The 27415-nt window shown below is 43.1% G+C and overlaps 1 protein-coding gene across 1 annotated transcript in view; it reads left to right on the forward strand.

The window, feature by feature from the left end:
• LOC146860813 (sperm-specific sodium:proton exchanger-like) overlaps nucleotides 1-27415 on the forward strand; it is a 4738575-nt gene that overhangs the window by 3664299 nt on the left and 1046861 nt on the right. Inside the window, exon 15 of the mRNA XM_085646173.1 lies at nucleotides 21142-21193. Coding sequence (XP_085502299.1) covers nucleotides 21142-21193 — 52 coding nt within the window. The remainder of the gene's footprint in view (nucleotides 1-21141; nucleotides 21194-27415) is intronic.

Genomic DNA, 27415 nt, shown 5'->3' on the forward strand with positions numbered 1-27415 from the left:
CTAATTTAATTTCCTTCTGTTTGGCTTCCTTACGCCATAGGCGGAAAGAGTCAAACATCGCCGGCCGGGCTTTCTTCTTAAAAAGTTTAACCTCCAGATTATCCAGAATCTTTGTGTCAAAACTACCATATTGGGGCCATTTTAAAACACCATCTTTCCTAGTGTATCGGATCCATACTTCATTATATGTGAGGGGGCCTATGCCATGTTTCACATATAGTTCATAGGTTGGAGTTCCAATCGGAGGAACCGGACACGAGTCCTCCAATCGGGAATCCCTATTACAACCAAGACAAAACAAATTTCCAAGTCTGCTAAGACCGGGCATCTTCGCTCTCCAGTCTAGCTTCAAACTTCAAAGGATTATCGAATACGATAGTCTCGTGAATACACGAGTCCCTCGGCTTTGGTACTTGCAAGTTCCAAATCAAAGATCCCAAGGGGATACCAAACTAAGAACCAAACTAAGGACTGGGAGACGCTCCACTTATACTTAACTGAGGTATCGATGACGTCACCAGAAGACTCGTTTATCGTTTCGCTCTACCAATCATCAAGGGTCCAAAACAGGGCGATAGTCAGGGCAGCAGTCCTTCATAGCCGTCGGGAAGCGGGGAACCTCGCAGCAAAGACTTTCGGACCACGTCGACATACAGGGGTCGATGAAGTGGCGGCCTTCCTCCAGAATTTTCACACGATGCTCCTCACGAACCTCTGGCTTGGACCGGTACCGCTGAAATCGCCCTACGTTGGGCGCCAGCTGAAGTACTGGGTTTTTCAGAACCCAGCGGTGCCAGGGAACACACCCTAAGACTTTGAGTCCTTCCTGTTTCAGACTACAGAAACACAGAGTCTTCTTGGTGAAGTCAAAGATCGTATTTATTGGCTGCAGCCAGTAACAGGTATCCTAGAAGTAAAACACGGTGTATATTCTCAGGAGACTGCTCCCTTACAAAGCCAGCCTTCTCTTTTTATACAAAATATTATGCTTTAGGCAAATATCCCTTATTTTACAGTTGACCATTCACAAATTTTCACTACAAAGAAAAAGCAGAGTCATGATGACAAGCCCATATTTCAGTTTGTCCAGCCCTCAATCAATTACCCGGCAAGGCTCAGTACTTTCATCAGATATTGACGGACCCCCAATAAAAACGGGCACCTCCTCCTCGTAAAGCAAGTCATAAAGAAAGAAACAGGGACAGGGGTGTGTAAGATTAGGCAGGGTATGTGTGTGATGAAAGGTTTTATAATATGTTGTGCCTTGATACTAATCTCATTCGGCCACTGGGAAAGGAACTGGCCGAACAGGTTTGGCTTCAGGCAGTGGAGTCAGCTTGCCCAGGTCACAGAGGAGTCAGCAAAGGTGTACGTGTCCTTCAGACTCGTTTTTGGCCTTAGTCATTGGCCTATGTGAGGGCAATCACAAAATGGCTGCCGTTTAGATGGAACCCGAGGGTTCAGGACGGAAACTCTGATTTCAGGGTGATTTCGTCACCCGAATATGACGAAAATGCTTGTGCATAGTATTCTAATCATTCTCGGTCTGCTGATACCAAAATCGTCATGATACGACGATGTTTATAACACGGGTCCAGAATTTTCAGTACCACACTCTGTGAGTAGACTGTTACAAATCTTCTGGGAATTTGGAAATCACTCAGAGTACAGGATAAACTGCTCCAAATCGCTGGTTTTTCCAATATCGCGGTGGGGACCCCCCGGGTCTCATTAGACTGCGAGGCCCCGATTGTGGAAGACAGATTCAGATATTTGGGGATCCGCATCATAAGGGACCCACAGAAATTCTTCAGATTAAACCTCACACCACAGTTAGAGAGACTGCACAATGACATGACTCACTGGCGTACTCTGCCACTCACCCTGTGTGGAAGAGCTGCACTTACAAGACAATGAACCTCCCACGCCTGATCTACATGTGGCAGAACACACCGTTCAGGGTGCCCCCAGAAGTATTTCAAAAGATAGAGCAAGAGGTGCAGACGCTACTGTGGCAGGTAGCGGCTCCTATAATAGCCCTATGAAAACTGCAGAGGGGGGTGTATGATGGGGGCCTGTGGATTCCTGATGTCCGACTATACTATCAATCAATCAGGGAATAGTGGAGCGTGCTACTCACCCGTGAGGGTCTCAAGGCACTATGGGGGGGGGAAGCTGCTCCGGTCAGTGGAAGAGCTAGGTCTTGAGGGTCTTCCTGAAGATGTGCAGGGTGGGGTCACGTCTGATGTTGATCGGGAGCTTGTTCCAGGTCTTTGCTGCAACGCAGGAGAAGGCTCTTCCACCAGTTCTGGCTCTAGGGATGCGTGGGGTTGGGATCCAATTGAAGATCTTGCAAAGGATGCAGAGGGTGTTGAAGCAGGTGTATGCAATGGTGTTGATCTGCCGGGTCATGGAGAGGGAGGAGTTGAGTATGATGCCAAGGTACCAGGCTTAGTCTGTGGGGGTGGAGGGGTGCCGAGGGCGGTGGGCCACCAGATGTTGTCCCATGCAGAGGGGGAGGGTCTAAGGATGAGGACATCTGTCTTCTCTGAGTTGAGCTTTAGGCAGCTGCTGCTCTTCCAGGATGCGCGTCCTTCATTCCTTCCCGGAAGTTGAGTCTGGTGGTGAGGGGCTCCTTAGTGAAGGAGAGGATGAGCTCTGTGTCATCAGTGTAGGATACTATGCTGAGCCCATTCTGTCTGACAATGGCCGCGAGGGGGGCCATGTAGATGTTGAAGACCGTGGGACTGAGCAATCATCCTTGGGGTACACCGCAGCTGATCTCTGTGGGTTCGGAGAGAAAGGGAGGGAGTCTGATTCTTTGGGTTCTGCCGGTGAGGAAGGAGTGAAACCAGTTGAGGGTGGTTCCCTGTAAGGCAGCATCATGTAGTCTGGCAGTGAGAGTGCAGTGGGAGACGGTGTTGAAGGTTGCAGAGAGTTCGAGCAGGATCAGGGCCGCAGTGTGTCCTTGGTCGAGGAGCGTGCGGATGTCACCTGCAGCAGCGAGAAGGGCGGTCTTGGTGCTGTGGTTGCTGTGGAATCTGGATTGGGAGGGGTCAAGGACGGAATTATCTTTGATGAATTTTGTTAGTTGGAAGTTGATGATCTTCCCGGTGACCTTGACCACGAAAGTGACGAGAGAGATGGGTCGGTAGTTCTTGAGGTCTGTTGGATCTGCTGAGGGCTTCTTGAGGAGGGGTTTGACTTCTGCGTGTTTCCAGTCGTCGGGGAATGTGCCAGCTTCGAGGGAGGCGTTGATGGTGCGTCGTAACTCCGGTGCAATGGCAGCGGCAGCTTGGTGGAAGATTTGCAGAGGGCAAGGGTCCTTGGGGGCTCCTGAGTGAATGCCTTTCATGGTCGATGCAGTATCTTCGTAGGTGACTGAGGTCCAGGAGGAGATGGTAGGCTGACTGTCATTATCGGAAGGTGAGTAGGTTCGGTGTTAGGGTCTGTTTGTCGAAGGTGTCGTAGGGGGATCTTGTTTTCAGGTGGAAGGAGGAGCCGAGTTTGTTGCAGAGATCCTGGGAGGGTGGGACGTCCATGGCTTCTCTGGGCTGGCTTGGTGAATTCCTGAATGATGTTGTAGAGTTCCTTGGAGTTGCTGGCGTTGGCATGGATTTTGTTTCAGATGAAAGTCTTCTTGGTGGATCTAATGAGTTGGTGGTATTCTGTCATGGTGTTCTTGTAAGAGGAGTGGTCTTCTGAAGTTTTGCTGTTCTCCAATTCTTCCTGAGATATCTGCAGGTGCAGGTTGGTGGTGAACCAGGTGGCCTTCCTGGGGCGCTGTCTGTCGGGGTTGCAGAGGGGGGAGCGCTCGTCTGCGCAGTTGGTGATACATCTGTGAAGTTCTTTGGCTGCGGAGTTGGCATCGGTCGAGGTGGGGAGGCTTCGCAGTTAAGGGGGGGTTGAGGTGCTCCTCAGTGACCTTGCTCTAGTTCCTTCACAGAGGGCGGGGTGCAGGTTTGGGTACCGTGGGTTTGTCGACGTGGAAGTGTACACAGTGGTGGTCCGTCCAGGTGGGTTGCATGGTGTGGCTGAAGTGGACGTTGTTACCTCCTGTGAAGATGGGGTCGAGGGTGTGTCCTGCCTTGTAGATAGGGGTGGTGACGAATTGTTTCAGTCCGAGGTTGGTGAGGTTGTCCAGTAGGGTGACAGAGTTGGGGTCGCTGAGGTTGTCGAGGTGGAAGTTGAGGTCTCCAATGAGTATGTAGACCATGGAGGCAATGTCGTGGGGTGAGATGATGTCGGTGATGGTAGTGGTGAATGTGGTTTGCGGTCCGGGAGGTCTAATGGTGAGGGTGCCTCATGAGGTCGTTTTGGGGCTGGTCTGGATCTGGAAATGGAGGTGTTTGGTGGTGGCAGGGGAGTCGCTCGCGCTGGAGGTGGTGAGTCAGAGGGAGCTCTTGTGTGCGATGGCGAGTTCTCCTCCTGGGCTGTTGGGGCGGTCCTTCCACTGGATCTTGTATCCACCGTTGATAGTGGTAGCGATGTCGGGGCTGAGGTGGGGTTGATTCAAGTTTCTGTGAAGAAGGTGACGTCTGGTGAGCCTGTGTCGAGGAGGTCCCAGATCTCCACAGCATTTCTGTGTGGGGAGAGCATGTTTAGGAGGGGTGTTGGTGTCTGGCGTGGGAGCGGCGGCTGTGGGGGTGCAGACGGTAGTGAAGGCAGTGTCGACAGGAGAACTGGCCATGGGTGGTGTTCGGCATAGATAGCTGGCAGTTGTTCCTTACAGGGTTGAGTGCGTGGAGAGCAGCAGAGTCATAGCAGTGGGTGGTCGGAGAACTGGGAGAACCAGGGTCCCTGGCGCTAGTCGCGGTCGGGCGCAGACGGGGTTGCCATTAAATTGGGAAGGGGGAGGGAAGCGCAGCTGGGAGGAGGGAACTGGCAGGGGTCAGAGGTCTTGCTCGCACGCCCAAGCAGCGGCTGCCATTGAATAGGGAAGGGGGAGGGAAGCGCAGCTGGGACGTGGGGCCGCAGGGGCAGAGGCGGTGGGAAAGGGCGGCAAAACGGGCATGGAGGACACAACAACTGCACAGGTGCAATGAAAACAGTACGAAATAGGCAAAAATAAACAGAATAAAGAAAAGACAATTTACAAGGCACCAATAACAAAAGACAGAAAAACGGGCACAAACAGAAGACAGACAACAGTGGACCAAGGCTCTCCCACTCGACCACAAGGATGAGGTGCAGGCAGGAGCCTGCGCGTGGAGGAGGGCCTCGAACACCTACCAGCTCAGAGGTGACGGGGTCAGCGGCAGCCGCACAACAGCAGAGCTACTGGGGAGGAGAGCAGAGTCCCTGACCATGAGGTCAGAGGTCTTGCTCGCAGTCCCAAGCAGCGGCCGCCAATAAAAGGGAAGGGGGAGGGAAGCCCAGCTGGGAGGTGGAAGCGGGAACTGGCAGGGGGGAGGCGTCACGAGGGCAGCAGAAGCAGGGGGCAACACAACTAATAGTAATTAATGACTGGGTATATGTCAACCAACAGGAGCCCACCTATCGAGTGGACACGCATGTGATGGGCTCAGGAAATTATGAAATGATTCTTTATCAGAAAAAAGGGGCAAAAAATGTCCCTGAGCATACACATTTGGTAGTTAGGGCATGGCGGAGGCAAACCGCTAACTCAGGTGGGGTCATAAGCTGACAGGAAGGACTCCCCTTTGGTGCAGTGACACACTAAAGGAAGTCAGAGGTCTGAGGGGCGTTCAACACTGGGAGACAATCGGAATGAAAAACCCAGAAGACATCTGGCAAGGGCAGGCGATTATGGCCTTTACTGACCTTGCAAGAGAATATGAATTATCAGAGACAGAACAGTATAGGTATTTACAATTAGGACACGCACTACGGCGACACATACGAGAATGGGAAGCAGTGCCAGAACTCTCTCCCCTAAAAGATAGACTGATAGCAGGTTGCATGACTAATGACATTTCCCTAACATATAAAAAACGACTACATAACTCCCCGGTGGTACTGACATCCCTACGCCCGAAACGGGCAGATAATGTAGGAAATATCGAAGAATGGACTGAAGCACTATAGGGACTGAGAGAAATAGCCTTTAGGACCTGGTTTAGGCTGATCCAGTTACGAATCCTTCACTGCTCCTATTATTCCCGTACCTTTCTCTTCAAAATAGGGAAAACACCCACACCACTGTGTCTCCGGGAATGAGGCCAAGAGGCCACCTTCTATCATACACTGTGGGACTGCCCAATCATCCAAGCCTTCTGTAAGGGGGTTATTGACATCATAACTCAAGTTATAGCGCACACCATCCAAATGGACCCAAAATACATATTATTGAATGTTTCTGGAGACGCCCCCCCGACCGAAGTACCATCAAATATCGGTGCCCCTTGCCCTAGGGGTAGCAAAAAGAAAAGAAACATAACCAGGCCATGGAGCAGCGTGGACCCGCCTATGATACGGCAATAGTTGTCAGAGTTAGATTGGTGCCAAAATGTAGAACAGGTGATATACAAAAGCCGGGGATGCTCCCAGAAGTGGGGAAGGGTGTGCGGGCCATGGAAAACTTTTAGAGGCACCTGAGACTTCCAGCACGAAGTAAGGGTAGAGGCGGGTGTTGGGGTTTGGATTGGAAGAAGGAAAGATCCCCTAGTCCTACTTCAGTCACAGATCGCTGACCACATTATGTGAACAATAAGGACTGTTGATTGTACACGACCTCATCCTTAAACCTGTAAGGTATTTGAAACCAAACAGATGCAAATGTCCTCCATTTTACCGTTACATATGTAATGATGCAAACGTTAATAAAAAGATTTTTTTTTAAGTTTAGCAAAATATCATACAGAACATGTTTTCATCTTCTCAATAAAAACAAATATATTTATACCCTCTTAAAACTTTAGTATTTTCTTTAAATGATTAGTTATACTAAAAGTAAATGTTCATTCCAGGCTGTATTCTTTAAGAGCTAGTTCGTGGATCTTTAAGTATATTAGCAGTTTACAATTCAGTTGAGGATCTGAAGAGTTAAGACTTTGTATAATGGCAGCCCTACATGTCGTTATCCCTCTTGCCTTAAAATCATTTCTTGATAAAGTGAAGCACACAGTATATAAATAAGGACAGACACAAATCAAGTCAGTAAAATCCTCTTGTTCGTCACCACAAAGTCTGCATGCTGTGCTTCCGTTACGCAGCCAACTTGGTTGGTCCGCTGTTGTTGGTAGCTGGGCAAACCAAAGTGCCATCAAGCGTTTCTTTAAAAATGCCGGAAATTTAAGGCTTAGGTAGAGTGCCGGGTTTAAGGTCTCATCATTTTTAATTACCATCCATGCATGTGCTCGTTGGCTAAAGCTTTTTTTATTTGTAGCAGGGAGTGAAATTGTGCCACTATATTAATGATTTGTCTAAGGGTTGTAAAGGAAAGGTTTTTATTCCATAATTCCCCCGTATTGGTGGTGAGTTGGGCTTTAAATGGATATTGATTATCTGAGGATGTTTTATCGTTTTCCACTTAAGGCCATAATGCTTTGTTAATTGGTGAATGTTCTGAGTTTCATTTTTATTTTGTGCCAGAATTTTATGGTGGAGTACAAGCTCCCTCCTGATTAATTAATTAACACAAAGTCCAAACGCACCTGTGCTGGTGATGCATCTTGGAATAAATGAAAGACCCGCTTCAAGGTGGCAACTTGCTGTTATCACAGATAGCAATGGTTTAAAGGAAGGGCTTCTGACAGATTTTTGCCAGGTTATTGTTTATCTTCTATTAATTCTTTTGAAAATTCCCTAGGATTGGGGCAGGTAATGAGTATGCAGTCTCTGAGAAATCCCCAAATGTTTCAGCACATAATTAAAAACCTAGGCCACAAATTGAGAGTGGCAGCCAGAATCTACAGATTCCAGTAATCGAAAACGTAAACTAACATCATACAAAAGTTTCTTTGCCTTTGTTAGTGAATCTGCTTTCCTAGATGGGAAGGTTTAAGGCCAAACTGACATTTTGTCAACAATTACCAGCAGATTATTTTAACTTTGTAAAGGTGATAAATCTGTAGACCCTACAAGAGCCATTCTGACCACTGCCTGGCACGCTTCCTGTACTGTTGCAGAACTCTTCCTGGATTGTTTCTCCTTCATGTGATACAATAATGAGTCACCTTCTTCGCTATATGGTGTACCAAGGTTTCCATGTCTCATTTGCAGTTTCTTCTTTGCACAATCATGACAGTGAATGGGATGCATGTGCCACACCTTTATGTTCATTACAATATAGAATTAATGGTTTCTGGTAATCGGGTCAGCCTAAGGCAGGAGCTTAGGCCAATGCTTGCTTAAGGGTGGTAAAGGTCTCTTCTCTCTGAAAGGGCCCACCGGACTGGGTCTGGTCACTATCAGCAATGAGTGCAAAGAGTGGTTTGGCTATTAGTGTGAAATTAGGGATCCACAACCGACAGGATCCATCAATGCACTGAAACTGGAATACGTTCCCCTTGGTGATAGACATCAGAATAGCAAGCACTGCTGGTACGCGACCAGAGATCATAGCTGTGGAGGTATCTGAAATGACACATCCTAAACACGTGACTTCTGGGAGGCAAAACCGAAGTTTCAACAATGATGCCTTGTACCCTCATTGGTCAGTTCAGTGAGTAGAACCAGGGAGTCTAAACGGTAAACGCGGGAGAGAGACTGCACAACAGGTGATCTTTTACAGTCTGCTTCTGGACAGAGTCCTCCTTCAAAATCTGGGACAGTAGGACTTTTGCAATAACCCATTCGTAATTGCGCACAACAAAGCTGGCAGGAAAGGTCGTTAAAGGCAAATGTTAGTTAAATAATTTTTATTGAAGATAAGAAAGCACAGGATTAGAAGTATGGATTAAGCCAATAAAGAACATAAGTATAAGCATACAGGCAAATATAAAATAGTGATAATACATTAAGCAAATGATACATAGAAAAAGGTTATATACTTTATGAACAGAGATAGTAATGTTGCTAAAAACAAGAGGCAATAACAAGAATTATTATATTATAATAGGACACAAAGATCCTGAGGATATAATGATAATGAGGAAAATCTGTAAATAGGAGGTTTATTTTTATTTTTTTATCAAAAAAGGGGAAAAGAAAAGGAAAACAAAAGAACAGAGAGGAGAGAAAAGGAGAGAAAGAGAGGAAAAGAAGAAGAGAGGAAAAAGATTATGTTGTTGGTGACAGGAAAGATGTAAAGGGAAGCCATAGTAAATCAGATTTGATTTGAAGATGAATGCAAGGTTGAGGAATAGAGGCGATTCTATGTTCATCACATATAAAGTTCCACCAATGTAAAAAGGATAGTTTAGAGTTGCCTTTCCAACAAGTTAATATAACTTTAAAGGCCACAGCAAGAAATAAATCCAGTAATGGTGAAATAGGAGTCACTGTATCAAAAGCTGGCGACAAAGTGCCTAAAAATACATTTTGAAGATTAAGTTGTAATTTATGAGAAAAAATCACAGCACATTTTGACCAAATAGCATCCCAGAAAGCATAAACCTTAGGACAATAAAATAATAGATGCAATAAAGAACCTTCAGCATTAAGGCAATACCAACAAGATGCTGTGACAGAATGATTGAATTTATGTAACAAGAGAGGAGTAATAACAACTCTATTATAAATAAAAAATAGGGATTGTGTGAGATTAGCAGCCTTAGATGTCTTAAATAGTTTCAGCCAGAACGTGTACCATTGTGATATAGATAGAGTCAAAGAGAGGTCCTGTTCCCATTCCAATTCAACCTTAGACTTATTCCGAATGACAGTAGGGGAAGATAAAGATTTATAGATGAAAGAGGCAGTAGGAATAGTGTCATTAGAAATTTGATATAAAGAAGAGTCAGGAAGAAAGGAAGAAGGAGTTGGTAGGGAGAGGAAAGTCTGAGTATCATATTGCTGAATACAGGAATCAGGCAATTGAAAAGATTCTTGCAACTGATGGAAGGAAAGAATTACATTATTGGCAAACATTTGATGTACATAAAAAAGACCCTTTTCTTTCCATTGTTTGTAGTAAAATGATTTGTGGCGAAATTTGATGTATTTGTTAAACCAGAGTGATGACGCTAGAAAGGATTGATAGTTGTTAAGTGTCTTAAAAAAAAGTGTGTGCAGCAAAACTTGAGAATGTTTCAAAATAGGATACTTGGAAATAAAAGTACAGTTAGACATGTGAACAACATCTCGTATTGAAAAATCATTTAACAGTGAGCTTTCAACATTAACCCATGGAGGCTTAGGTAAATCCTGAAAATCCTTAGACAAAGCAAAAAATTGACGAATCAAAAATGCATTATGGTATAAAGTAAAATCAGGGAATCTTACCCCTCCCTCACTTTTAGGTCGAATCAGTTTAGATAAGGCAATACGTGCATGTTTGTTATTCCATAGAAACTTGGAGCATAGCGAATTAATCTGAGAGAAATAATATCTAGGAATTTTAAATGGTAGCATTGACAATATAAATAGAATCTGGGGGACAATCATCATTTTAATTGTATCAAGTCTGCCCCACCAAGAGAGAAACAGAGGGGACCAGAGATTTAACAAATTAGTAATTTTAAGTTTTAAGGAGGAAAAATTATGAAATAGTGTATCACGAATGTTGGGGGAGAACCAGATGCCGAGATATTTAATTTTTTGAGAACACCATGCAAAATTAGATATATCAAACATATATCTGTAACATGAAGGATTTAAGGGTAAAACTTCAGTCTTAGAGAAGTTTAATTTGTAACCTGAAACTTTAGCGAAGGATGAGATTTCCTGTAAAAAGGGGGGTAAGGAGGATTCAGGATTGGACATATAAACAAGAACATCATCAGCATATGCAGACAGCTTAATTTGTGTAGACTTAATACTGAAACCGGTAATGAGAGGGTTATTCCTAATACGTTCCAAAAATGGCTCTAAACATAACAGGAACAGTAATGGAGACAGAGGGCAGCCCTGACGTGTACCTCTTTGAAGGGAAAAATAGGGGGAAAAGAGACCATTAACAAAAATACAAGCTTTAGGATTAGTATATAACAATTTAACATAAGAAATAAACTTCGGGCCGAAACCAAACCATTGTAATGTATGAATCAAGAATTCCCAATTAACACGGTCGAAGGCTTTTTCTGCATCTAAGGATAGAGCAGCTAGTGGGGAAGGATATTTTTTACTAAGGGCAAGAATATTGGAAAACATCCTGGCATTATCAGAGGCCAATCGACCTTTAACAAAACCAACTTGGTCTGGGTTAATGAGTATAGGGATAATATTCTCTAAACGAGACGCCAATATTTTTGCAAAAATTTTACAATCATAATTAATTAGTGAAATAGGACGAACATTTTTGCAATAGGATGGATCTTTACCAGGTTTGGGGAGTACAACGATAAGAGCTTCCAAAAAAGAGCCACATGCCAGGGAATTGGAGATAAAAGAATTAAAAAGTTCAAGTAATTTGGGAGCAAAAATTGAGGAAAAAGCAGAAATTAATTCAATTGAAAAGCCATCAGGGCCAGGAGCCTTTGCTTTCTTCAAAGATTTAAGAGCATCATTCAATTCTTGGAGGGAGATATCTTCTTCCAGGGATTGGAAATCATCTTGGGAGGTTTTGGACTTCGGGATATCACGGAAAAAAGAGACAAAATCTTCCTTAGAGGGATTGGTAGTGTCGGTATACAGGAGCTTGTAAAACGATTGAAATGAGGCAATAGTATCAGAATCAGATGAGAGGAGTGTATCATCCGACTCTGAATGAATGGGACCAATAACTTTACGTTCTGATTTAATTTTTAGATAATTAGCAAGCAATTTCCCGGCTTTGTTTTGGCCACCATGATATTTCGACTTAATCTTAAGGAGAATATTACAGGCATCCTTGGTAATAATCTTATTGAAAGTGGATTTAGCTTTTATTAATTCTTGCAATAATGAAGAAGATTTGGAAGAAAAATAACTATGTTCAAGTAATTTTATATGGGTTAAGGTTTCTTTATTTTTGGTGTGCAGTAACCTTTTCTTCTTTGAGGAATAAGCAATAGTGAAGGCTCTAAAAGATGCTTTAAAAGCATCCCAATTGTTATGCAAGGAAGTGTCTAAGGAATTATTAAAGGAAAATAATTCCTTGATAAAGGAAGTCGCTTCTAGAATAAAAGTACGATCTGATAACAGGAAATTATTGAAGCGCCATCTGCCCTGTTTACAAGTGGTGAGGGATAAATCAATACGGGTGGAGACAGGAGCATGGTCAGATATAAAAATGGACCCAATGTCAGAAGACAGGAGACAAGGTAACAATGATTTAGAGACAAGTATATAATCGATTCGAGATCTAGTATGGTGTACAGGTGAAAAGAACGTAAACTCTGAGGTATCAGGGTTACACGTTTTCCACGAATCAAATAGAGGGTGGGAGGAGATGGAAGTTTGAAATGATTTGTGGGATTTGTCAGGTTTGAACTTGCATTTGGATTGTCTATCAGTGAACGGGTCTAACCAATTATTGAAGTCACCACCAACCACAATATTGGAATTGGAAATGGACAGAAGTTTCAATTTTACAGAATGCCAAAATTCCGAGTCTGGTTTAACAGGACCGTAGATATTGAAAAAAGCTATTTGCTTCTTATCTATGATAACCTCAGTCAATACCCAATGACCATTTTGATCACATTCAGTCGACAAAATTTGAGCATTAATAGATTTATGAAACAAAATAGCAACACCACCATGTCGATCCGTAGCAGGAGAGAAAACAATCTGGTTAACCCATTGCCGTTTAAGTTTAAGAGATTCTGTGTCATTGCAATGGGTTTCCTGTAAAAAAGCAATCTGTGTGTTAAGTTTAGCAAGATGAGACAATACCTTCTGACGTTTGACCGGGTGACCCAGACCACGAACATTCCATGAAACGACATTAACCATACTTCTGGATGGAGGGGAACGTACGGACATAGGACCACAGAACTGCAGGAGTGACAAAAAAAGAGAAAGAAAGACAATTTTCAATAGCTAAAGCAAAGGACAAAATCCTAGGAAAAACACCAAAACAAGGAAACAGGATAAAAAATAAGGAAGAGAGAGGAAAGGGGGAATAGAAATAAATTAAAGAGGAAAAAGAGTGCATCAAGAGAAATAGATAGAAAAAAGTAGACAGATCAAGGAAGAACATCCAGATCTGAAAAAAGAGAGAAGATCTAAGAACGGGGAGCATAGTGACACCGAAGGACACGGACCACCATAAGAACTGGTGAAGAAAAAAATGAAATGTACGAGAACCTCACAAGTATAAAGAAAATAGAAAAACAAGGAAGGAAAACAGGCAGATCAATATATCAATAAAGAGAAACAATCCATCAATAGGGAGGAAATCAAGAGCCAGTGTCCATGCCATGTGCAGAAAAATTATGAAGAAAAAGTTTGAGTTTTTCCGGATCCTTGAAGGAGCGTGTGTGACCCTCATGTGTGATTTTGCACAGGCAGGGATGAAGAATTCCATATTGAATGTTAAGCTGTCGCATCTGAGGTCGAAGAGCAAGAAATTCTTTACGTCTGGCATTGGTAGCATTAGAAATATCTTGAGATATAAAAATGTTATGGCCAGACCAGGTAAGACGGCGTTTGATTCTAACAGCTTTCAAGACTTGCATAAGATCGGTTAACTCCAAGAAAAGCATTATAATTCCACACGGTCTGTTAGCAGATGGTATAAGCCGACCCAATCGGTGTGCCCTTTGTATGTTAAGAGGATTTGATGAAGATTGAAGGTCTAGAAGCTCTGAAAGGAATTTCTTTAGGAATGATACTAGGTCAGCCCCTTCAACATTTTCCGGCAGGCCAAAAAGGCGAAGGTTATTTCTGCGATTGCGATTTTCAAGATCCTCTGTGTGGAGCTTTAGTCTAAGAACTTCTTGTTCAAGTAAAGGGATCTTTGTAGAGATATCCTGTAAATCGCTGACCCGTTGTTCGAGGTCTAGTACCTTACTTTCCATAACAATCCATCTTTCCTCAATTTGTTTAAGCTTGTCATTGGTAGCGGACATGAATGGCTGGAGGCCACGTACCTCATCTAGGATGGAATCCAGGACAGGATTTTGTGAGGATAAAATCGGTGAAGGTGGGTCGTTTTTGTGCCTTTTCGGTTTTGTACCTGAGCTCGAGGCTCTGGGCGCATGAGGATCGTTAGACATCCTTGAGCAGTAGAGAGACAGGGATACAGAAATCCAGAAGCAACACAAAACTTAGCGTAACTTTAACGCGGGATAGTAGTAAATTCACAGAAGCAGGAACACGGCTTGGAAATCTGATATGATATAGTCTATCCCGGAGCAACTAATCCATTTGGACACTAGGACACAGTTCAACAAGACCCCACCGTGACTGGACTTGACACAACGATGTCGGATAGAAAATATCTCACAAAATCAGTAAATAATTGAGGAGACCGTGAATGGTGAAGGAAATTCACGCCATAAAAAACATAAGAAGGAAAAACTCACATATTGACTGAGAGGTAAAGTCCATCAAAAACCAATGCAGCAGCAGTAGGTATAAAAAGGCAGCAGAAAATATAGCCTATTAATGCCCTTGAGGAGCTTCAGACCACATGTAAGATCGTTGGAGACATAAAAAGTCTCAACCCCATAGCTATTCAGGTAAAAACACAGTTAGAAAGTTGAAAAAAGAAACGAGCACCGCAAAAAAGCAATACAAAATGGCGGCCGCTCGCATCTCTGAGGGAAACAACAGCCGCTACGGTGGAAAATCATTTAAGCTGGTGAAACGGGAGAAGAAAGGCGGTAGAAATGACTCACTGCGCTGTCCTCATCACAGAGACACAGGAAGGGCATATTGAAGCAGATGGACAGCCGGACATTGAATTTTGAAGAAAAAAAAAAAAGAAAATCAGGAGCGCGATCACCGCAATTCAAAATGGCGGGCGCTCGCGTTTTTATGAGGAAATAATCGCCGCCGCGGCTCCTAGGTCGAAGAACAATGCTGGAAGCGCCATTTGCGGCATGCCGACTCACCGATACATTACGAAATCGGAGACGCCTTCCAAGCTTGAAGAAGTAGCGTCCGAAGGTAAAATAAGAACAAAGAAGCTCCGCGTCCACACGGAGCTCACGTAGAAGCCGCCATGTTGCTGCGGCGTCCAAGCCACGCCCCCCGTTAAAGGCAAATATTAACTGAGAACCTGGGTGGACAGGAGAAGAGGAAAATGCACAGCACAGACCCATAAAAGTAAAGTGAGCATTAATAATTGTGAGCACTGTAGAAGGATTGGGAACCACCAGAGTACGGGGAATAACAAACTTGTTCATTGCCCTAAGATCTTGCATGAAGTGATGCTGTGGGGTACCATCTGGCAAAGGTTCACGTTATTTATATTTACTGCGCGCATGAGGGTATTCCAGGGTGAAGTGCAAGGGACCAAAACACCTTCTTGCAGGAGAGAGTCAATAATGGGGCATATACCTTTTATGGCTTCTGCGAGGAGTGTGAATTGCAGCTCACAAGGGAAAAGGTGATCTGTGCGGTAAGTAATTTGGTCAAGGCAGGCTGACCTGAATAATCCATATTAATTTCGAGGGGTAGACCATAAACAAACAAGTACACTGTCTAAGTAGGGTGGTGTGTCTAGTACTATCTTTTGTCTCTATTGCTAATAAAAACAGAGGCTGTGAACCTTGTCATTTGAGAGAAAGAGGTACATCCTTCTGAGTTCACAATAAATTGCTGCTCTCATTTTGCTCAGAAGATCATGGCCTGATGAGATATTGGATGCTTGCATGCAAATTAGCAAGTGTTGAAGTGCTTCACGTCTTGATGTGAGCAGACAAAGAAGAGGAGCAACTCATTTGAGGATTGTTTTGTAATTGAAAATCCTATCAAAAATGTCTCGTTCAAGGACGTGCAGGCTCACAACTAAGTGCTACCGCTTATCACACCACAGAAATACTCCATGACTGGATATGCCAGGTCAGCATCCACAATGAAGCCTCAAATCCTCTGGCGCTCCCCCTGACTCTTATCCAGGGTAAACAACACAGCAAACATATACTATTAAAGGGGGGGCCTAGATGGAGGTTTATGTTCAGGTTAACACACAATCAAGTGCTGCGAGCAAGAGAGACTGGGTAGACAACATGGAATCGTGATTTAGGATGGCTAGTGTGGTGAACCGATTTAATGACTCAACTCTGAGAGTAAGGGCACGTGTGCTATTTTCCCTGTTACACCAATGTTATGTAGCTTTTCTTTCAAATATATAGGGGCAGATTTACAAGCCCCTTGCGTTAATTTTTGCGCTGATGTTGCGTCACTTTTGTGACGCATCGGCAGCGTAAAAGTTGCGGCCCATTTACAATGTGACGCATCTAGGGAGATACGTCACATTGTAAAGCCCTGCATGACATTATACCTGTGTCAGATATAATGGGGCAGATTTATGACGTCTGGCGCATCTCTGCTGATCAGCAGAGATGCGCCAGAAGAGTTGCGGCGCATCTACCCACCCTTGCGCCACCATTGATGCGCCGCATTTACAATGCGGCGCACCGTGGCACTCGGATGGGCAGATGCGTGACGCATCTCCAGTCGGAAAGGCGGCGCATTGCTGGAGTTGCGTCGCAAGCTCCAGCAAGGCTCGGGGGTGCCCTATCATTACAATGCTGCGTCAATCCTTACGCCTGCTTCAAGCAGGCGCAGGGTTTTGACGCAGCATGGGCTCAAAAGTGACTGAGTGAAATCTTGTAGATTTCACTCAGCCACTTTTAGAAGGCGTTCCTGCGACGGAACGCCCCCCCGCACAGGTACGCCTACTGCTGGCGCAGGGATTTACAACGTGACGCATCTCCCAGATGCGTCACGTTGTAAATACCCCACAGCATGGCGCAGGATTTGTGCCGCCACTGCGTCACAAAAGTGATGCAACGGCGGCGTAAATGAGGCGCAAGGGGCTCATTAATCTGCCCCAATGTATGCAGGGTAGGCGTTCCCACGCAGTAAAGCCTCATAAAAGTGACGCAGTGAAATCTACAAGATTTCACTGCATGACTTTTAGGACGCCACTGCATCAAAACTTACGCCTGCTTGAAGCAGGCGTAAGGAGTGACACAGTGTATTGGGAATAGACCGCAACACGCATTGCTGGAGTTGCGCCGTGCTTGCGACACAACTCCAGCAATGCGTGACTTTTCCATCAACAGATGCGTCAGAATTTCTGACGCATCTGTCAATCTTTGCGCCATGGTGCGCCGTATTGTAATTACGGCGCATCCATGATGACGCAAGGGTTTTGCATGGTGGCGCAGGGAAAGTGACGCATCTCTACAGATGCGTCACTTTCTTGTAAATCTGCCCCATACTCATTAGGACTTCGCAACTACTGTTACAATAATGAGCGAGACTCTGGTATTCATTGTTGAGAAAAACTATGTTGTATATCTGCTCAGAAGCATTATTGTGTAAAAATGTAATTGTGATGTTAGATGCATGACCTGCTATGTGATACAAATGTGAAAATCAATAAAACAAATTTAAACAAAAAAATGAAGCCTCAAATCCTATTTGATAGGGTTTTAAATTATGAAGGGATGCTGTGGTCGTATGATGGATCGACCAACTTGTCTTCCCCTCTTTATATGTTAGACCTCTGGCCCTTGGAGTCACTTCTGGAGTCCTGTGTGGGAGCATGTCCAGTCAACACAGGTCTTCAGACTGCAGGGCAAACCTCTTTTGAATCTTCCTCAGGTCCAGCAGTGTTCTCTAAAGGGTACAGTGGGTGCCACATGTATACCCTGTGCCAGCTCATAGGCGGAGGTAACTCCTGGCCACTCCCTGGCCAATGGGGAAGAGGTTCCCTGGGGTGACTACCCCCTTTTGCCTTGATTCCTGTGTGTTTTCTGTAAACAAACCCACAGGGCCCCTCTTTGCCCAAAACCAGCATGGCAGAACCTTTCATCCCCCCTGCAGAGATGTGACCGGGGAAATGAGCATCCCCTCCCCGGTGATAAGACTAAACCACTTTTCGGGGCAGCTTCACTCCTACTCCACCTTATGCCTAACTGGCTATGGGGAAAAAGAAAGGAGGCAGGCACAGGTGTTAGCTATATATGTCTGTTACACGTTAGCACCTTTTGAAGTTAATAAGTTCCTGGATTCAGTTTGGCTGGTGAGCCGTAGACCACCTCCCCACACCCAAAGCCTTTATCTCACTTCAGGGAGTAATTTCACATCCCATCAGGGGTGTTATTCAGATCCTGGGTGATAGCTGGATACTCATGCAAATGGACATCTAGAGGCTTTTGGCAGGAAGCTGGTAACTTTTCTAAAAGCACCTGTCCTAAAACACTTATTAAGAATCCAACTTTGCCAATGAACTGGGTTTGTAATAAATATTCCAGAGAACAGAAATGAACAGTTTCCTAGGCGGAGATAGCAATATTAAATATAAAATTGTATTTTCCTATGTAACAACTGAGGGCCTGATTCACAGAGTGCCTCCATATTTGTGGCAGAGGCCCCACTGTCGTGGGAGAGTCTCTGTTCTCGCAGCAGAATCTCTGCAACGCATTGCGGTGATTCCGCCCTGAGTGCCGAGACTCCCCCACGACTGCAAGGCCTCCACCACGAGTGCGGGGGCCCTTTGTGAATTAGGCCCTAACCCTGCTACAGTGAAAATATCTTTGAGGGTTTTTTCACTATAAGGACGTGTTTAACCGTAAACCTTCACATGCCCTACTTTTAAAAATCATGCACCTGCCTTATGGTCATGCAAGGCCTACTTAGGGGTGACTTATGAATATTTAAAAGCAGGGTTTGCGCTTGTCAAAATTGGGTAATTTGCAGTTTAAACTCACACAGACAGATTGCTGGTGTTAGGCATGCAGTCATATTTACCTTGTCATTACAGTGGATGGCACAATGAGTGCTGCAGCGACTTATGACTTTTAACTTACAGGCCCTTGGTACACTGTGGTATCATCTACTAAGAACCTAAGAGTAAGTTAAAGTGGACAGTCAGGGGTCTGCCAATTTCATCATGTTGATAGAGGACACACAGGCACTTTACTCCTGGTTAGTAGGGGTAAAGTACACAGAGTTCTACAGCTAGCAAAAACAGTCTAGGTAAAGTCTGGAGTGATACCACTAACAGGCAGTAACATTGAATTTCGGAGTTTGCAATATGAGAACTTTCAGAACGTTTGCACTGAAGCTGGGGTGTAAACTGCCCCTAGGGTGAGCAGGACCATGCCAGTGTCCTCTCCCAGGGCAATACCTACACTGCCGGACTGGGAACCAAAACCTGCCCTGGCAAAGTGCTTGGCCAGCCCCCCGGGGGTTGGGGGTGCGGCCGAGCAGCCTGCCAGGGCCAGTTTCGGTGGATTTCGTTACAGCGCCCAATTTTGCAGAAACGACCCTGTAACAAAATTCGCCCCCCAGGGTCCCAAAACCGGCCCCGGCCCTGGCGGCCCACCGGGAAATGCCCGGTGCCCGCTGTGGCCAGTCCGGCCCTGAATACTTATACTTATCCTTTGGGCAGGGATGTCATTTTCCAGGCACCCCTGGTTTTTCTTGACAGTAGGGAACTGTCTTTGCTCCAGCCCAGGCCCCAGCACTGTAACTTGCACTTTCTTAACTGGAGAGTAAGGACTTTGCCTTTCTTCTCCTCCCTCAGCTTGTCTTTCAGTTTTCTCTGCCATCAGTGGGATGCTATGGCTGTAAGCTGCAGGAGTTCTGAACCGTGCCACTCCACACTTTGTTCTTCAATATATATAGTGTAGGGAAATTAGTTTCTAACAGAGACCCCGACAATTAAAGGCAGAGAGTCCTCTGACTTTCTATTCACGTCTCCATGTGCTCTAAGGGTGTCCCCTATTCTAGAGGCAAATTAGCTGGAAGCTCATCTATTCTCTGCATTCATGACTCTTTTTTTTTGTCCAATGTATTTGTGTCTCCCGTGTCTATTGCATCTAAAATTGCCCTCAGGGCATTCCTTAAAGTGACTAGACAGGCACTGCCCTTCCCCTGTGTGTTCCAGTGAGGGCCCTGAAGGAGCTGCATTGGGGTGTTGCAATCCTCAGTATGTTTTAACTGTTTGTCTGGGCAGAAGTAATATGTGAAAGGTACTTGAACAGATCAGTAGTGGAGGACGGCGGACTAAAGGTCTTATTGTGTGTATAGATGCATATATATAACAGTGTTTACATCGCTGTTTCCACAACGCATGGCTTAGTTGTTACCAGGTGTGCCATTACATCGCAAGTGGTATCAATGAATTGCTGTAGCGGGCGTACAACACCAGGGAATGTGTTAGATTTAAAATCCAACACCTTCCCTGCTGTTGCACAAACTGGAGTAGGAAGAGTAATTATTACAATTCCTATGTCGAGCACTGCCCCTACAGCAAGTCGTTGATACGACTTGCGAGGTAATGGCAAGCGTGGTAACAACGCGGTCGTTGTAACAACTGCGTTGTAAAGGCATGTGTTGTGAATGCATGCATTGAGATGTCATATATTCATATATATCTAATGCATTTTTTGATTAAAAGAGTTTAGCAGACAGCTAAATACTGTCAAGTCAGACCAATAAAAGTGTTCTGGGATCCCGCATATGGGTTGACCCATGTAAAAGTTTATGGCATCAATGAAGATTCACAGTATGGCTAACTACGATTCAAAGTAAGTCATTTTTCCTTTCCTGTCCTTTCATGAATAAACAATATCTCAACGAGTAAAAGGGAGTCAATGAATTTGGCAAACTAAGCTATTTTCATATGTCTAATTGAAAGTACACAATAGTAGTAATGCAACACTGATAAACAAGAATTTAAGGGTCAATATTCTTTCTTTGAAATAGCATCTGTTTTCTGTACATATGACTGGCATGGATCTTAGAATGTCTCTACCTTTCAGCCACATTAATGAAAAACAACCTTGTTAAAAAACATTTACTATCAAAAATAGCCGCCCAAGTTGCCAGTTTAATGTCAAATAAGATATACATTCCTTGGACGGTAGCCCTTGACAAAAATATGTTAGTCATTTTAAATCAGTTATTTTATTAAAAGTTAAAGACTTTTTATGTTAATAGTGATGTTCTTCACAAATTGTTTCATAGAAATTGAAGAATGTCGTGGAAAAAGACCGGCAGGATGGAATGCAGGAGTTAGGTACAGTATGTAATGCGAGATTTTATAAGTATACTTGTACTCAGTGAAACAAATCTCTGTGCATATAGGTGAAGGAGTTCTGTTGTTTAAAAACGGAATAAAAAGAAGCAGTGTGCTTTTTGGGACCATATAATGTTATACTGTTATATTTATATTTTTTGTTTAAATCAACCGGATTGGCGAGGGGGCACAATGCCAAAAAATGTGTAAGGGAAACAGTATTCTTAATAACATTTCACTAGAAAACTGCAATATGTATACTAAAGATGGACTCAAACTTTTCAACAGACAACGGAAATTTTTTTTGTTAGTGAACCAGTTAGACGTGCAGTTGTTATCAATTGCTTATCACCATAACCAACTAAGGCCTCCTATACAGAGCATAAGCTTTCCCACAAGGCAAGCATCAGGCATACCGTCATAAAATTACACAGTACAGAAAATTATGGTTGGCAAAGCAAAATACTATCTATCCTAAGAGAGCCTAACAAAGGTTCTGACAGAAAAAATCTTCTATAAAGACGGTTTGTCAGAGGGGGTAACCAACGCCAAATGCTTGACTACTATGGTAATCTGTGAGATTCCATGTATCAAAATAACTAAATGTAGGCTTTGACACAGAGTAATAACAATCTACCCTTAAATTCCTACTTAACTTCACATATGCTTTTCGCAGTCAGTATGTCAGGCCTGCTGCCTTTATCGAAAATTTCCTGATAAACAATCAAGCATATAACCTTTATAAATGGCTTGTCACCATGAGAAACTCATACCTACTGTGTTGGTTCATAAGCCTTCCAAAAAGCAGCCATTATGTGTACCATAGAAAAATACAAATATGCACAAAATACAGTTATCAATACAATACAAAATCTCTACTAATATCGCCTAATAATGATTACCGTAGTGCAAATCGTCTATCTCCATTGTATGTTCAAGTGGGTCACCAGCACCAAAACCCCCGCCTACCACAGTAATCTAAAGATTCCATGTAACAAAATTACTGCCTCCCAACATTAGCACAGAGTATTACAAAGCACCTTTAAAAGGGGCCTGCCGCTACCTATTCTTTCAAAGATAAGTAACACCTACTTGCTTTGTCTTAACTTTTCATTATAAACAAATCACACATAAGGAATCTGGCATACATTTTCTCAGTGAACTGATAAGGCCTCCACCCTTTACCAACGGCTTGGCACTACATACAGCTCAGGCCTACAGACATGTAGAAGCTGACATTCAGCGGGCATTCGTTTCTCAAATATTATGTATAAAATGACAGTTGGCAAAACAATATACAGCCCCTCTCAATAGGGCTGAACAAGAATCGTCACAGTGAAATTCTGTTTCCGGGAATTGTCAATGTGGGTGACCAACACCATAACCCTTCCCTACAATGGTAATCTGTGAGATTACATGTAACCAAAACCCTGTCTACAGCCTGCAAATAATGTGATAGAAAATCACTGTTTAGAGCCCTACTGGAGTAACCATATGCTTGTCACAATAAATAAGCCAGACCCACTGTCTTTATAATAGCTTTTCCTAATAAACAGGCCAGACTATGGCATTTGGCGCAACATTTCCCCGCACATAAACCATGCCAATAGCTGTTATCATTGTTTTGTCACCATAGCCAACTGAGGCCTGCTGTACTAAGCATAAGATAGCAAACAAAGCAACCCTCAGGCATGCAGTAATAAACCTGCAAATGTAAACACAAGTACAGTTGGTGAAGCAAAATAGTATCACTCCCAACAGGGTTTACCAAGGTTTCTCGCTATACTCATGGTTTAGTAAAGCACCTGCCTACAGGCTTTAACATAGTGTAATAATAATCCATCCTCAAAAGCCTATTGTCTACAATGTAGGCTTTTCACAATAAGTATCCCTAATGACTTTGTTATAACATTTCATGGATCACCAACACTATAACCCTTTCCTACTATACTCATCTGTGAAATTCTATGTAATAAGTACTAGCCCTCAAGCTTTAGCATAGTATGTTAACAATCCATCTTTGAAAGCCTATTCTCTTTAAAACATTATCTTCACAATTAGTAGGTCAGGCCTATTGGCTTTGTCATAACAGCTCAAAATAACTGCCAACCATCATTTGTACAGTTATAAAATGACAAATATCTATATAAATACAGCTTGCAAAGAATACACAGCCCCACTCGACAGGACCTACAAAAATCATCACAGTGAAACGCCCATGGTTTGTAAAAGGTGGGCGTCCATCATCCAAACCCTTGCCCACTACAGTAATTTGTGAGATTTCAAGCAACAAAATACCTATCTGTAGGCTTTAATATAGAGTAATAACAATTCACACCTGCCTATCAACTTTAACATGCATTTCACAATAAATACCTCAGGCCTACTGTCTTTATCATAACATTTCATTATAAACTGATCAGGCCTATGTCATGATTGTTGGCTTGCCACCATGACCAACTCAGTTGTACTGCATAAACTATAAACTTTGCCACAAGTCAAAAAGTACATGCATCCCAATCAAATCCTGTACTCAGAGTGACCAAATTGTGAGTGGAACCTAAGCCCCTCTCTTAGTGGGACTCCAAAAGTGCTTTTTTGTTCAACACACACAGTCAGGCGAAAGTTGAACTGTGAAGGTAAACCAAAATAGTCTCTGAAGATTTAAAGTTGAATGGTAAGAGAAAATATTATGATTTTTGGAGAAAATGGTTAATCCTCTGTTGTAGGACTCTCCACATACAGAGAATCTTTCAGCAGAACGACCCCTTCCAAACTACCACTGTGAATGAAGTAATGTTGCTGAAGGACTTTCCATTTCTGATGTAAAATTTACTACTTTTGGTACAAATTACGGTCTTCTATTACCACCCAACTCCAGAGCACCACCTTGTTACACTTGTGGAGAAAGTGTCTACTTTATGGTTTAAATCTGTTTTGTTGATTTTAAAGAAACCAAGAACAAACAACAGGACCTCATGCTCCTGAAAGACAGCGCAGTACAGACAATGCTGCATTCACAAATTGTGGCTAGGTTGTAAATTGCGCAAAATCAAAATAAAGTATATCTCAAATTAATGGTCATGTGAAGAGTGCTCAAGGGAACAAGGGGAAGCAACCACAAAGAGTCCCCAAATCTTCAATTAAACAAGTAATTGACGATAAACATGTAAAAACGTGGTTAGTTCCCGAGCATAGGCAAGGTCAAAATGTCCAGTGTAATTGAAACAATTGACAAATTGAAGTTCAATCCTTTGGTGTGAGGATTTATCTTTTCTTTATTTTCTCAGTTGTCCTGATCACATATTCCACAGCATCACATCAGAAGTGCATGCGGCCAACACGTGTTTCGTCTTGGGGTAATACAACCCCCACGACTTCCTCAGGGCTACAAACAAAGATAGAAAACCTTTTTTCAATTGTAAAGAAATCATCATACATCCGTGAAGTAACACATTAGTGATAGACCAAGGAACGACCTTAAGAACCCGAAACTTCTCAGTGGCTAATCACTGCAGGATGTTTAAAAGTGAATTAAAGCAAATCCCATCACGTAAGAATTGTGACGAAAAGTGAAAATACAAGATGTGCGTCTTAGCATAGAGCAGAAACCGGAGAAGGAGAACAGATAGAAGACACCCTGATATAAGGAGTGTAGAAAGTATTGAAGCGGTCTCACCCTAGATGTATCTATAAATTTGAATACTCAGTTTAATATGGTGTGACCCTGAAATATACCATGAAACAGTGAAAGAAAATACCTCGTAAGAAACCGACGCAGTAACCCCAAATTCCGCATAGAGGTACCGTGAATAAAAGCCCGATGGGCAATTTATAATGTATAAAACACTCACCCTATAGGTAAAAAGATCAGTAACAAGCAACGAGTACGAAGCAAATATCCAACAGCAAAGGAATACTATTAAATCGTATCCGGAACCTGGAAGGTAAAAGTTATATATATTACCTATCTAGGCAGGGACTGGAATCCACCTAAAATTAGGGAGTATTCTCAAAGTCTCGAACACTGTATGCAGAGGAGTGTGCATATCGTGAAAGGGTCATGTTGTAAAGTCCTCAATGTCTTAAATGGACCCCTAATTAAAATGTCACATAAAAAACTTTAAATATCAAATAATCTAATGAAGCCACACAGGTCACCGTCGAGGCGAAAGAGGGATAGATCTAAATCAAGACAACCCAGTAAGCGCTCCAAATCTAGTAATCACAGTCCAAACAACAGTGTCTAAACAGAATTACCTCCGTTATAGTACGAACAGCACAGTTCCAGGGAGAAAGTGTCACTCGGCCAATATTTTTCTGAAATGTACAAAGTTATCATTATTGACTCTAAAAGCAGTACGCAAAATTACATTATAGGTTAATAGGGTATGACAGGCTAAGTATAGTTCAAACCTCAACTTCAATTCACTTAAGAACTGATACCCAGCTCCCCATATAGTCGGCAAATCCCGGGGTCTATCTAGTGTGGCTGGTATTATACAATCAACAGTCGTCCCTGTGAAGGAGAGTACTCCATTAGTATCTGGGGTCCTGGTGTGTATCAAAGCTAACGAACGCCACAATTTTCCTCGATATGTGCGACGCACGAGCGTGCCTGAGAGTTACAATAAAAAGAGGACTAACCGTGAAGTAAAAAAGTACCAGCGCCAACATGGTTAACCAACTAACGGGTTTAACTGGTGAAAGACTAAGTATAGTTCAAAACTCGACTTAAATTCAATTTAGAGCCGATAAGAAAAACACCAAACCTTTGGTCAGACTTGTGACCAATTATCATCCATGGTCACACAAAGTTTATACCATCCTTAAAAACAACTGGCCATTACTTGGAGCAGACAAAACACTACAACAATACATCCCGACATCTCCTAGTATAACCTATAGGAGAGGTCGTACTATCCAGAGCATGATCAGCCCGAGTTACCCCAAACAAACTCAAACTAGGAGTACATGGCTTGATTTACTCAATTTGGGTTCCTACGCGTGTGGTAATTGTAGTATGTGTAGGTTTACCAAGAAAGGAACAAAAGAATTCGCTTACAACGGATCACGTAACTTTCGGATCCATGACCATATTGATTGCTTAACAAAATATGTTGTCTATGTGATCGAATGTAAGTGTAATATGATATATGTGGGGAGCACTATACGTCCTCTCAAGGAACGTATGACAGAACATTTTCGAGCTTTAAAAAACCTTGACATCAGATACCCCATAGGTAGTCATGCATCTACATGCTCAAAACAAACAGCTTCTTTGGGATTCCAGTTCCATGGTATTGAAATTGTTAAGAAAAAACCCAGGGGTGGCAACAGGGAACTGAGGCTTAGACAGTGTGAGGCACGATGGATCTTGAAATTACATGCGGTGGAACTCGGAATAAATGTGGACCATGAACTACATTATTTTCTACCCACATGATTGGGGTTCCACTTTCGAACTGTTTGACGTCTAGCTTGTCATGTTATCTTGTTATCTAACCTGACTCTGCTTAACTGTTTTTTCTACATCTATGATTGAAAAGTATACGAAACACCTATGTTTATACTACTGTGATTGCTGTATTGAAAATCCATTCAGACTGTAATATTACTCTCTTAATGTATGGGCCTCACCATATGAGCATTATTGTTACTATATATACTAATGTATTACATCTGCCCTGTTGGTCATTGATATGCTGATGCCTTGTTACCCTATAGGTTTTAAAACGATATTAGGTGACTTTTTGCTGTGACCTATGTTACTATAGACTAGGGTGCTCTTCATACTCTGTCACAATTTCTGACACTCTTTTTGGTGATCCTATTGGGACGAGTGCTCTGTTCATTTTAATATATGTTCTGACAGTATACTGACTCTCCTTCTCCCTACCAGTCTCCTCCTATGGATTTCTCCGTATAATTCCTTAAATCCTTAGGAATCTCTCTGAATCTAACATTTTTTAGCCAGACTCAATCTAAATAAGAGATGTAGCTTCTGAGATACCCTTATAGGGTCTTGAGTCCACATGTACGCAACTTTGATATAGGGCGCGCTCTACTATTACGGATTAGAATGTTATCAACACTGACATTTTGAGATGACATCGATGATAGTAGCATCAGGGTTTTTTTTTTTAGGGTCTTATCCTACATGACACTCAGTATTGATAGTTTTATAGTTTTTGATTCGGTAATCAATTACCAGTTTCTATA

The sequence above is a fragment of the Triturus cristatus genome, chromosome 3_1 (genome assembly GCF_964204655.1).
Source record: "Triturus cristatus chromosome 3_1, aTriCri1.1, whole genome shotgun sequence".
NCBI classification, from domain to species: domain Eukaryota; kingdom Metazoa; phylum Chordata; class Amphibia; order Caudata; family Salamandridae; genus Triturus; species Triturus cristatus.